The 13,054-nt window shown below is 41.4% G+C and overlaps 1 protein-coding gene across 7 annotated transcripts in view; it reads left to right on the top strand.

Moving 5' to 3' along the window:
• The first annotated feature begins 405 nt into the window (after nt 1-405).
• Nucleotides 406-13,054, top strand: part of PPP2R5C (protein phosphatase 2 regulatory subunit B'gamma) — a 252,300-nt gene continuing 239,651 nt past the window's right edge. For 6 of the 7 annotated variants that reach the window (XM_074213097.1, XM_074213094.1, XM_074213102.1 and 3 more), the window contains exons 1-2: nt 406-474; nt 2,003-2,068. In XM_074213097.1, coding sequence (XP_074069198.1) covers nt 448-474; nt 2,003-2,068 — 93 coding nt within the window. In that variant the 5' untranslated portion in view covers nt 406-447. Of the gene's footprint in view, nt 475-2,002; nt 2,069-13,054 lie in introns of those variants that run through there. The other variant, XM_074213108.1, reaches the window with a different exon arrangement.

Raw genomic sequence — 13,054 nt, forward strand, 5'->3', positions numbered from 1 at the left:
CAGCGGGGCGGCGCTGGGGCCCGAGCGGGGCGGGGTCCGGCCGGCGAGCGGAGCGGGGCGGGGCGGGGCCGGGGCCGGGGGCGGGGCTACCAAAGGGGGAGGGGAAGGGGAGGGGGGCGGTCGGGGCTGGGGGGAGGGGCGAGGAGACGCCGCCGCCGCCGCCGCCGCCGCCGCCGCCGCGGCTGCTGCAGCCTCTGGGAGCTCGGAAAAGGGGAAGAGAGGGCTAGGGAGGGACTCAGTGGCCGGCCGGGCGGCGGCGGGGGTGGCGGCTGAGAAGGCGGCGGGAGGGCAGCGGGAGGCAGCGTCTGGGGCGCTGCTGCTGCTCCTGCTGGCGCTGCTGCTGGAGGCGGCGGTGGCGGAGGCGGAGGAGGAGGAGGAGGAGGAGGAGGAGGAGGAAGAGGCGGCGGCGCAGGAGGAGGCGGCGGGGGCGGGCGGCCCGCACCAGCCATGCCGAATAAAAACAAGAAGGAGAAAGTGAGTCCGGGGCCCGGGCCGCCCGCGGAGCGCCGGGAGGGGATGGGGACTGGGGGCCGGGCCGGGCGGCGGGCGGAGAGCACGCAACTGCCCCGGTGGGGACGGGGCCTAGTGCGGGGCCGGGCGCCGCCCCCTCAGCCCAGAAGTCGCCGACAACTTCTGCCCCGGGCCGGGCCGCGGTCCTGCGGACCCAGCCCGACCCCGGGTCACCCGCCCCCCGAGTTGGCAGAGCTGAGGCGAGCGGAGCCCCCCGCCCGGCGGGCCCGGCGGGCCGGGGAGCGGGCGGTGACAGCCGGCAGAGACTGTCCTGGAAGCCGAGGCGGGCGGGGGGGGGGGGGCGCCGGCGCCCCGGGAAACGGCATCTGGCATCCCCAGGCGGCGCCTCCCCCGCCCAGACCCTCTCGGAGCGGCGGCGGGGCGGCGCGGGTGATGCCGGCTGCGGAGGGGAGGAGGAGGCCGGGCCGGGGTGCCGGGCGGACCCGGCGCGGAGGGTTGGCGGCCCCGGCCCCGGCCCCGGCCCCCGACTTCCTGGGCTCTGCGCAGTAGCCTGGGGGCTTTTACACTCTTCGGGAGTTGTGTGCCCCGGGAGACCTCCGGGCGCTGCGAAACCCTGAGGCTAGCCTGGGGGGGGAGGAGGGGAGGAGGAGGAGGGGAGGGGAGGGGAGGAGGGGAGAGGAGGAGGAGGAGGGGAGGAGGAGGAGGAGGGGGAGGAGGAGGAGGGGGAGGAGGAGGAGGGGAGGGGAGGAGGAGGAGGGGGGAGGGGAGGAGGAGAAGGGGAGGGGAGGGGAGGAGGGGAGGGGAGGGGAGGAGGAGGAGGGGGAGGAGGAGGAGGGGAGGAGGAGGAGGAGGGGGAGGAGGAGGAGGGGGAGGAGGAGGAGGGGAGGGGAGGAGGAGGGGAGGGGAGGAGGGGAGGGGAGAGGAGGAGGGGAGGGGAGGAGGGGAGGGGAGGAGGAGGAGGAGGGAGGGGAGGAGGGGGGAGGAGGAGGAGGAGGGGAGGAGGGGGGAGGAAGAGGGGGGAGGAGGAGGAGGAGGGGAGGAGGAGGAGGGATGGAAGAGGAGGAGGAGGGGGGAGGGGAGGAGGAGGAGGGGAGGAGGAGGAGAGGAGGAAGAGGGGAGGAGGAGGAAGAGGAGGAGGATGCATCTATTTCTGCTGCGTTTGCTTTTTGTGTTTTGGTTTCAGGTGGCTCTGTATAGCATTTTAGTGTCACCTTAGAAACCACCATCATTGGAGTTTGGGGAAAGGGAAGAAGGAAGCGGACTGTTTTTTTTTTAAACCCACGTCCATAGATAGCACCATAAAAGGATGGATAAATCTTGGTTTGGTGTTTTGGGTCTGTTTGTTTTTTTTTTTGTAATTTTGATAACAACTTAAAATAAAGAAATGTACTCAATTATATCTCTAAAGAGTAGTAGATTTTAGAACTTTTGATATTGAAATGAGATCATTGCATAGGTGCTTGAGTTTTAAAACTTTTAAGGGTTTTGCAAATTCAAAAATGTAAACCATTCTTACTTGATGTTTTCTCAGGAACCAGCAAAAGCGGGCAAAAGCGGAAAAAGCACAAAAGAAGGACAAGATGCTGTAGAACAGGAGGTAATTGATCTTAACTATCGTGTTTTAACTTTAATCAAACATTTTGGTTCCAGCAGTCAGCAAAACACACTGCCAGAACCCAGGTTACTTGGTCTTTTTCACCCAAATGGGCCTTTTGGTTTTTGCCATATCTTCTTTGTATTAGGAAGTAAATGGACAAATGGAAATTTGAAGATTCATATTTGAAAAGATGAGGAATAGTGATGTTTTTTGAACAATGTAGTTGTGAATTCCCAAAGGCCTCTTCTCCTTCTAACAGACCTGATATTGTTTTCATCAGTCAGGCATGTTTCTCCAACACATGTTCTACTTATCCCCTTTAGCTGCTGGATCTCCTTTTCAGCTGCTGGACCAGTTTCTTTTTAATTTGCCAGGAGCATGTATCAGCTGTTAAGTCTTTGCCCCTCTCACTCATCCTTCCCCCACCCATTCCTCAATCTCTATATATTCTTCAGTTACTTACTCAATTCCCTCTCCCTCTCTTCAGCTGTTCCTTTAGTGTACCTGTGCTAGAGCCTTCTTTCCTATGATATTGGTTAATCTCTTATCCTTTCCTGTCTCTCATCCTCCCATTAAAAAAAAAAATCTGTTGCTGTTTTTTAATCATTTTTAGCCTTTTATTTATGTTTCCCTATCAGTGTTCTATTTTTAGTGTTCACACTTTTTTGTCCCTAATACATGTTACTTTTGCAGATTCGTGACAAAGCAAATCTATATCGTACATATATTTGAAGATAGCCTATTTTTTTAAGTACTGTTTCTTATTTACTGATATCATTAACCTATTGTCAGGACAGTTGCTTTGAGTCATTTTAACTTGTGGATTTCCATAATCACTACTTTGTTTTGTCCATTGGGTCTTTGAATGATGATCAACTGGCTGGGCTCAGGAACCCAAATCCTACTGTTTAGAAAAACAATTAATGCACTTGTTGAGTTAGACTTCTCACATAAAAACCAATATAATTTAGTATAGTCTTTCTTAGAGTTGGCTTCATACCATACCTAATCTGATCATTTTGACATTCATTTGCATTCCCATTTTAAGCTAAATTAGATTTAGTGAAATTCTGTTTGGAAATTTTTTTGAAAACCATTTAAGAAATTTTAATATGTTTCATTGAAGCTAATTTTTTCATATATAAAATATTTTCTGTATTATGAGTATTTACATATATTATATATAAGCATACCTACATACTTTAATATAGATATGTATATATAATATATATATAAAATCTGCAGGTTTTTTACTCTTGGGACAGATTTTAAATTTCCATCTTCTTTCCTTTAATCACTTATCATACTTTATATCTCCCTCCTTTAGTAGTTAAGAAATGCAAAGTAATTTTAATGTTAAACACAACCATTATAATATAGATCTCTTGGTCCCCCAAACCATACAAGTACTTTGAAAAAGATTTTGAATATACTTTTGAATTGTTTATACCATTATTTTTTCCTACCTTTTCATTTTTATAGCTAATCAAGAGTTGGTTCTATTAACCAATGCAGCTGCATATTTTGGATAGCATATTATATGAATTAGCTAGCTTAAATTGGCATAGTAGATAGAAAATGACCTTGGAATCAAAAAGACCTGGTTACTTCCTGACTCCAGCATATGCTAACAATTGATCATCATACAAGTAATTCATCTATCTGTGCCCCAGAAAATTCTTTTTTTTTTAAATAAATTTTTATTGCTATTTTATTTATATAATACCTACTTTGGTCTAGATGAAGTCCTCCCCTCACTGTTCCCTTATAGCAATCCCTTATAACAAAGAATAAGAGGAAAAAAACAGTTCCTCAGACTTACCTACATAATAGGCATACCAGTAGGCCTCTCCCAACTCTCCAAGGAAAAATGGGGCATACAATTCTTTAACATTTTTAAGTGACTGGTAAACTTCCGGTTTGTCTCAGAGGAGGAGGAGGAGGTTTCCACAGCAGGAGTTCCTATATTGAAAGTTTCCCAGAATTTAAATTTTCATTTTACCAGCCTTGACCTGTCCAAAAACTGCCATAATTTCCTAGTTACTCTCCAGACTCTCCTTGATATTCAGTGTGTGTGTATTGGCAGAGAGGCAATTGAGATGATCTTAGAGCACTGGGTCTCCCCAAATCAATGATTCCAGCTCTGCTGCTAACTACCTATGTAACCTTGGACAAATTGTTTAAACTCTATGACCTCAATATCTTTTATAATCAATGATTTCTAAGGTTCCTTCTTGCTCTAAATCCTATAATATTCCCTCTCTTTAATAAGGGCTTACATGAATTTCAGTGTGTTCATTTCACTTACCAGATTTTATCACAGGGAAAAAATCAGAGTTGGAGATGACTAAATTTAGACTAAGATATGAACCTGAACAGTTTTTAAGGGGAAAGGTCTGAGAGATTCTAAAAGAAATTATGTTAGGTTGTTTGCTCTTAGAACTAAGCTCATTCTTTGCTTCCCTTTGTAGGAACTTATTTCTACAACCAATATTGCTTTCAAAGGTAGAACTGGAGAACCTGAAATTACCTTGGATATATATTTCCTTGAAAGGCTAAATTTTGAATTACTTGACCTTATGTAAACTGAACTACTTTTAATTCTGTCTGAACCCCGGTATTGGTCCTTGTTCATTTACAGCTCCTTCATAGATTTTCTTCTTGCTATAACTTTCTTCCAATTCTACCTGCATATATATATATATATGTTAATGAAAAGTATTAACTACTTACTATGAGCCAAGCATTATACTAAGTATTTATTAAATGGTTGACTTACTGTGAAGTCAACTAAACCATTACTGCATATTTTTAAATTTCTTTCCTATTATAACAGTATGTTTGAATATTTCAAATGGAAATCTAAAATAAGTTTGAAATTTCTCTAACTTATTTGAAAACCTTCTTGATTTAACATCCATCTTTACAATTATTGTTTTTTAGCCCAGTGTCCTACTTGTAGTAGATAAGTAAAATGAATTGAATATCCCATAAGTGTTTCCTACATCAAAGCAGTATACCCCTCTTGTGAGGGTTTCCTCCCTAACATTTAAGTAGTCCCTTACCATTTAAATTGAAAATAGTACCAGCAGGGCAGCTAGGTGGCAAAGTGGATAGAGCATGGGTCCTGGAGTCACTAGGACCTGAGTTCAAATTCAGCCTCAGAAATTAATAATTACCTACCTGTGTGACCTTGGACAAGTCACACTTAACCCCACTGCCTTGCAAGGATTTGACTTTTGATTCTGATGGCTCATTTTGTTTCAGATGTTTGAATGATTCCTAAAATAATGAAGAGAACTCTAGAGAAGTTGAATTAAAGCACAAAAAGACTTTTAAGTTGAATATAATAAAAACTGACTTAATGACTTCTGGATAAGGGCAACCAAAATCTTCTGAATTAATTAATACTAAGAACAACAGTGTTGTATAGTAGAAGGAACCTTGGGGTGAGAATCAGACCATCCAACTTCAAGTTCCATAGCTGCCACAAATTTGCTCTTTGACCTTGGACAGGTCACTTGACCTCTTGGAGTCATAGATTTCTCTCTAAAATGAAGGAATGACAAAACTCTTTTTCACTTAAAATTGCAAATGTTTATAAGTGACATTCATTTAGGCAAATTCTTTTGGTTAAAGAGGAATACTGCCTAAAAGAAATAGATAACCCAAGGAAGTTCTCTACAGTCATGTTTTTTTTTTAACCTTTTATGAATTCTTTTGTCTTTCTGGTGAAACCTATGGACCACTTCTTACAATAATGTTTCTAATGCAGAATACATAGGATTACAAAGGAAACTGATTATATTGCACTACAGTTATCAAAAATTTTTAAAAATCCAATTTATGGATCCAGTCTTAGAAACATCTGCTATATGGTTATTTAGATGGTTTCACTTTTGCATCTAGCAAAATACTATAATCATAATCGCTGTAGTTACTTTTATTAACTTTCAACTGCATGTTTATATTCTTTTCCTTCCATTCTCTTCCCCATTCCACCTCCATAATTTGTTTGTAGTTTTTAATAAGAAGCTATCATCAGTGAATTCCCAAATCAATTCCTATTAGAATGTGATTTGAAAATTTGCAAAGGGAAATAAGACTTAAAGAATGTTTACATTATCTTAGTATGTAATATTTAAATCTTTGCAAATGCAAGTAAGAATTTTTTGTCAGTTTGTAATCTTAGCCAGTTGATTTATTTTTCTAGATTTAGTTGTGTAGAATTAAATATATGTAATGTTTCTTTGATGCCACTTACATTAATGCATCTGCAAAGTATTTACTTAAAACACATTCATTTTTTCTATATTAGATATATTTGCTACTTTAGTTATGTTTAGAAAGTCTCTGTAGCAACTTTATAATATATGTTGTTAAAAATGAGGCAGCCTTTGATGTTTTCTAGATCTTGTCTTATTATCCTGTGTTGTCACCTCTTACCTTTTCAACAGCAGTTTTTTGGGATTTTTTGATTTTGCAAGGTAATGGGGTTAAGTAACTTGCCCAAGTCACACAGCTAGTATCAAGTGTTTGTGGCTGGATTGGAACTCGGGTCCTCCTGACTCCAGGGTCAGTGCTTTATCCATTGGGCCACCTAGCCACCTCTACAACAGCAACTTTTAACAGCTCTCCTTGGTTCTTCATGTCTCGGGTCAGCCTCAGAATTCTTGGGATCCTTTCTTCTAAGATTCTTTAAAATGTATCGCTTTTTATTCATGGTGACATCAATCTTGTCACTTCATGCCTACATTACTGCTATAGTCTGATCCTGCTTTAGACCTTCTTTTTGCCAACAACCCTGCACACTTTCATCATGTTGTTCCCCTGCTCAAAAATCTTCAGTGACTTCATTACCTCCTGAGTATCAAAATCACTCCTACAGATTATATATTGACAATTTAAAAATGTAATGTTATCTTTGTTTATTGTATTTGTTTAGTTAAATAATTCCTAGGTACTATTTTAATCTGGTTTAAGTAGCAGCTTGCCTGTTGGCTGTTTATTTGATACCCCTAGCCTAAAAGATAAACTTCAAATTCCTTAGCTTGACATTCAAGACTACTTATTTTTTAGTCTTTGCTACTATTTTTTAAATTAATTTATTTTTCCAACTACATGTACAGATAGTCTTCAACATTCATTTTTCTATAAGGTTTTGAGTTCCACATTTTTCTTCCTCCCTCTCTCCCCTTCCTCCTCCCCTTGACAGCAAGTATTCTGAAATTGCTTATACATGTATAACAATGTTAAACATATTTCTATATTAGTCATGTTGTGAAAAAAGAATGAGAACAAAAATGGGGGAAAAGCCATGAGAGGGGGAAAAAAGCTAAGCATAAAACAAAATTTTAAAACTGAAAATAGGGGCGGCTAGGTGGCACAGTGAATAGAGCACCAGCCCTGGAGTCAGGATTACCTGAGTTCAAATCTGGCCTCAGACACTTAATAATTACCTAGCTGTGTGGCCTTGGGCAAGTCACTTAACCCCATTGCTTTGCAAAAACTTAAAAAAAATTGAAAAATAGTATGCTTTGGGTTGCTTTCAGGCTCCATAGTCCCTTCTCAATATAGATGATTTTTTGATCCCAAATCCTTTATAATCGTCTTTGATCATTGTTCTGCTGAGACTTGACTTTACTACTCTTCTATACCAGTAGATCTAATCTATTCTGGCATTAAACTGATGAAATTGGCAAATAAAATGGTTCATATAATTAAAAAGGCTTCACAATTTCTCAGTTTTCAAATTTATTCTGTCCCAAGGCTTGCTACTCTTACCCCTTGGAATGTGGGCAAGAATCAGAGATAAGTTCTTGTTTTTTTTCTTTTTAATCATCTCTTGGAATGATGATGGCATTACATTCTGGTAGGGTATCATGACTGTTATGACTGGATAAGAAGCCAGCTTCTCCTTGCTGCTATCTCTCCCATCAACCTCCGTTTGACTCAGTCTTTCACCAGGAGTTTGAGAAATGAATTTTTTTGAGCATTCTTTCCTATTCTCTGGACTTTCAACAGTCTTAATTTGGGTCATAATCTGAGATTGAAAACCAGCATCCTAATCGGTATTCCACACTTGTACTACTCACAGTTGTACTTGTCACCAGCCTTGCATTTTTCTACCTTTAAGATTTCTTTTTACAAGCCAATCCTCTCTTCAGTATCTTTCTCTTTGTTCTTTGTCAGAAATCTACTACTCCTTTCAGGTCTGGCATAAATACCACCCTCCCTCACCTAGACTCTACTCTCATGTCTTCATGCTTGCATTTACTGTCTGTATCACGTATTTGGCATTTAAAATGTTATGTAGATTTTCTTACGTGCATATAACTTGTTTCTACAACTTCTCAGAAGTGAAGAAATAACTTAAAGGAATTTAGTTGGACAAAACAAGACTGAAGCTTCCATGAGGACATAAATTAACTCTCACTTTCTTTTCTTCAGGTTGACTTGTACATAGGATGTGTTGAAGTTCTTAATTAGTTGGTGGACTTTTAAAGCATTTATTAAATCACATTAACTTAGATTGAAAGTGGGAAGAGGGCTTCAGAGGACAGAACCAAGATGGTGGTGGTGTGAAGGCAGGAATTCCCAGAAACTCATTCCCCAAATAACTCTAAAAGCTGTCAAATTATGACCTAGCCAAAATTTAGAGGGGCAGAACCCACAGAAAAGACTGAGTGATACAATTTCCCAGTCCAAGACAACTTAGAAGTTCTGCAGGAAAGGTTTATTCCACCAGGACCAGGAGTTGTAAAAAGCCACAATGCAGCATAGCCAGGCCAGGCTGTGTCCATGGCAGCCTAGGTCCATGGCAGAGGAGGCAGTTTCCAGACCTCTTGGCCCAGGGATCATCAGGGACAGCAGAAAGCGGTGATGAGAGAACTCAGCTGCAACAGAGGGAGTGCAGAGCAGAGTGCTGGCCTCAGAGCAGCCCTGTCGTGAGAACCTGTAGCAGGAGTTAGCAGAGCTACCCAGCATATCCAGAGCTCTCAGCCCATAGAGGGTAAGTGGACTGGGGGAGAATGCAGAGGTCTCTCTGCTTTCCCTGGGGCTGGACTCAGCTGTTTGCCCATACTGAGATCCAGGTTGTAGTTTGGGCCCCCACAATACCACTATAGCCGAGTAGGGACCATCCTCACAGCTCCAGGATGGAGGGGAGGGCCTGAACACAGGCAAGAGAGCAGTCAGAGCTTCTCATAAGACCTTGGAGTAATTAAGGTCCCTGTGGATGGTCCTCCAAAAACCCCCAAAAGGCTTGGAAGTACGATAAATCAGTCATAGGCTGAGGAAATGACCAAACAGCAGCAAAAGAAGACTCTGACCATAAAAAATTACTTTGGTCCCATGGAGGATCAAAATATATACTCAGATCATGACAAAATCAAAGCTTCTGTACCCAAAACTTCCAAGAGTAATAGAAAATGGGCTCAGGCTATGGATAAGCTCAAAAAAGACTGAAGAGCAATTAAGGAGGGTGGAGGAAAAATTGGGAGGAGAAATGAGAGTGATGCAGATAAATCATGAAAACCATGTCAGTAATTTGGTGAAAGAAATACAAAAAATACTGAAGAAAATAATATGTTAAAAACTAGTTTAGGCCAAATGGAAAAAAGCAACACAAAAGGCAAATGAGGAGAAGAATGCCTTAAAAAGCAGAATTGGCGAGCTGGAAAAGGAGATAAAAAAGCTCTCTGAAGAAAATAACTCCTTTAAATGCAGAATGGAACTAAAGTTTTTGCGGGAACTCAGAAAGAAAACTGTACCAAAAAAAAAAAACCCAAATTAGAAGAAAATGTGAAATATCTCATTGGAAAAAAACATCCAGGAAAGAATTTAAAAATTATTGGGCTACCTGAAAGTCACGACCAGGAAAAAAGCCTAGACTTCATTTTTCAAGAAATAATACAGCAAAATTGCCCTGAGATTCTAGAAGAAGAGGTTAAAATAGAAATTGAGGGAGTTCCCTGATCACCTCCTGAAAGAGATCCCAAAAGAAAAGCTTCCAGGAATATTATAGCCAAATTTCAAAACTCCCAAGTCAAAAAGAAAATACTAAAAGCTGCCAGAAATAAGCAATTCAACTACCATGGCTCTATAGTCAGGATTACACAGGATCTGGCAGCCTCTACATTAAGGGCTTATAGGGCTTGGAATATGATATTCTGGAAAGCAATTTTGGTTTACAACTGAGAATCAACTACCCAGCAAAACTGAACATCCTCTTTTTTTTTTTTTGCAAGGCAAATGGGATTAAGTGGCTTGTCCACGGCCACACATATAGGTAATTATTAAGGGTCTGAGGCCAGATTTGAACTCAGGTACTCCTGACTTCAGGACCATTGCTCTATCCACTGCACCACCTAGCCACCCCTAATCATCCTTTTTCAGGGGAAAAGATGGACCTTCATTGAAACAGGACTTTCAAACTTTCCTATTGAAATAACCAGAGCTGAACAGAAAGTTTGATCTCCAAGTACAGGACTCTGGAGCCATACCGAGGGCGGACAGGAAGGACTAATTATGAGGAACTTAATGATGTTGAACTGTTTGTCTTCCTGCATGGGAAGACGATACTGATAACTCATATGAACTTTCTCATTTATAAGAGCAGTTGGAAGGAGTGTGTGTGTGTGTGTGTGTGTGTGTGTGTGTGTGTGTGTATTTATATATATGGCACAAGAAGGAGCTGAATATAATGGGATAATATAGTAAAAAGATGGAGTCAATGGGTGATAAAGAAATGTACAGGGAGGAAGGGAAAGGAGAGGGAAAAGGAGCTAAGATACTTCACATGAGTCAAGAAAAAACTTACAGTGGAGTGGAACGGGGAAAACTAGGGGGAATGAGTGAGCCTTCATTCTCATCATAAATGGCTCAGAGAGGAAATAACATACACACTTTCTTAAGGGTATAGAAAGCTGGGTGGGAGAAGGGGGAAGGGGGGAGTAGGCAATAGAAGAGAGGGAAGATTGTGAGAGAGGGTACTCAGATACAACACACACTTCTGAACAGGAACAGGGTGAAAGAAGAGACAGAATAGAATAAATAAGAGTGGAGAGGAATAAGAGTGGAGGAAAATAACAGCTGGCAATAGAAGCTGTGGAAAAAATATTGAAGCAACTTCTTTGGTGGCTGTGATGGGGAAGGCAACTCATCCCAGAGACAGTGCCATTGGAATCTGAAAACAGACTGAAATATAGTGGGGGGGGGGGGGGTTCTCTCTAAAAAAAAAAGTAGGAAGAAATGATAAATCAGGAATCAAATAGATTTGAAATCATGGTGATTATGTTGAAGAGATGTAGTTTTTAACCATAAATTTTATTTTCACTTTAACAAATAAAGAAATATGAACAAGAGGATAAAAACAGTTTTGAAAGTATTTAGGCTGATGCAACCCCCCAAACTCCTGAAAATTGTAAGTTATTGTTCTTTAGCTAAAGCTTTTATTATTTATTGATTGTGAAACATACCACAAAAGATGAGTACATTAACTTTAACATACTAGTACTACTTAACATGCTACTGAATGGTGCTGAAGGAAACCAATTCCTGTTAATTGTGTCCTCTTCAGATTTGTTAGCTACCCTCAACTGGGCCCTCACTGCAATAAGGCAATTCTTTTTCCTATCTAAACCTTCTCTTCTCAAATCTCCTACTCTATTCTAATCTGTCCAGGGCTCCCTGAGCTTTCATATTGCCTCAACGCAACCCCCACTTAACATCAATATTTATTTTTTCTTCCTTTACTTTTGGACTTGAATAAAGGAAATGGCCCTTCTCCTTGCCATAGCCAGGTTCTCTATTTATATCCTTGATAACTGTCCCCTCCCATCTACTCCAGTAGATATCTTCTATGATCGTTTGTCTATTAGACATTTTGAACTGGATATTTTGTAGATATCTCAAACTTAAAATGTCTGAAATAGTATTGTCTTTCTCCCTTCCCCTTCTAAGTACCTTCCCTTTTTCATCCTCCGTTGTGTCAAAGGTACCATTTTCCCAGGTAGGCAATTCTGTGGTCATCTTCAACTGATTCTCCTTAATTTTTATATAAATCTTGCTATCAAATCTTGTCAGTTGTCAATTGTACCTCTGTGCAATCTCCTATCAGTCCCCCTTTTCTTGACTAATGCAGCTTAACATTCTAATTTCAGTCTTTATCCCTCCTGACCCAGATTATTACAAAAATCATCTCATTGATTGTCTCTGTTTCAGGTATTCCCAACTGCTCCAGTCCACCTTGACTCAGCTGCCAAAGTGATCTTAAAGCACAGGCTTAATCATGTCATTCTTCTGCTCAGTGAACTTCAGTGGTTCATAGTTGCTTGGTTTCTCTGGTTCTTTAGTCTCTTGAGTTTTTTATTAATACTGTACAAGCCTAATTTATTGGATTTCTGCTTTTGAGGGAAAACCTCAAACCAATCAATTTTTGGAGATATTGAACTTATTGCCGAGCAAAAAATAAAGAAAAAAAAGCAAAGCCCTTTTTTACATGTATCATTTTGAAGATCATAATTCCCCTTTGAATTGTCAGGCCTGTTCTCTTGTGCTCCTGGGAGGCAAAATGAAAGTGTGCAAAATGAAAGTTTTTAGCCCTATAGAACATCAACTCCTTGAGGGCAGGGAACCCTATGAAATGTCAACTCCTTGGCATTTAAAGCCTTTCATAACTGTCTTACTCTTTACAGTCCTGCCAAATTTGCCTCTTAACTGTTAAATTAATATGACATTCCATTTCCTATCTCTGTATATGAGTAAATTGTCCCCTAGCTTGCAATGCATTTCCTTTTCACTTCTGCCTCTCAGACTCCCATTTCCTTCAAAGTATAGTTAAGTCCCACCTTCTTTCCTGATCCTCTTCTCTCTCAACTAATGTTTTCTTCAGACTGTCTTTCCCCAGTTACCTTATCTTTGTCTGGTATGTGTTTACATGTTACTTCTCATTATAGAATATAATCTCCTTAAAGATAGGAATTT

Source organism: Macrotis lagotis, chromosome 1, assembly GCF_037893015.1.
Source record: "Macrotis lagotis isolate mMagLag1 chromosome 1, bilby.v1.9.chrom.fasta, whole genome shotgun sequence".
Lineage (NCBI taxonomy): Eukaryota > Metazoa > Chordata > Mammalia > Peramelemorphia > Peramelidae > Macrotis > Macrotis lagotis.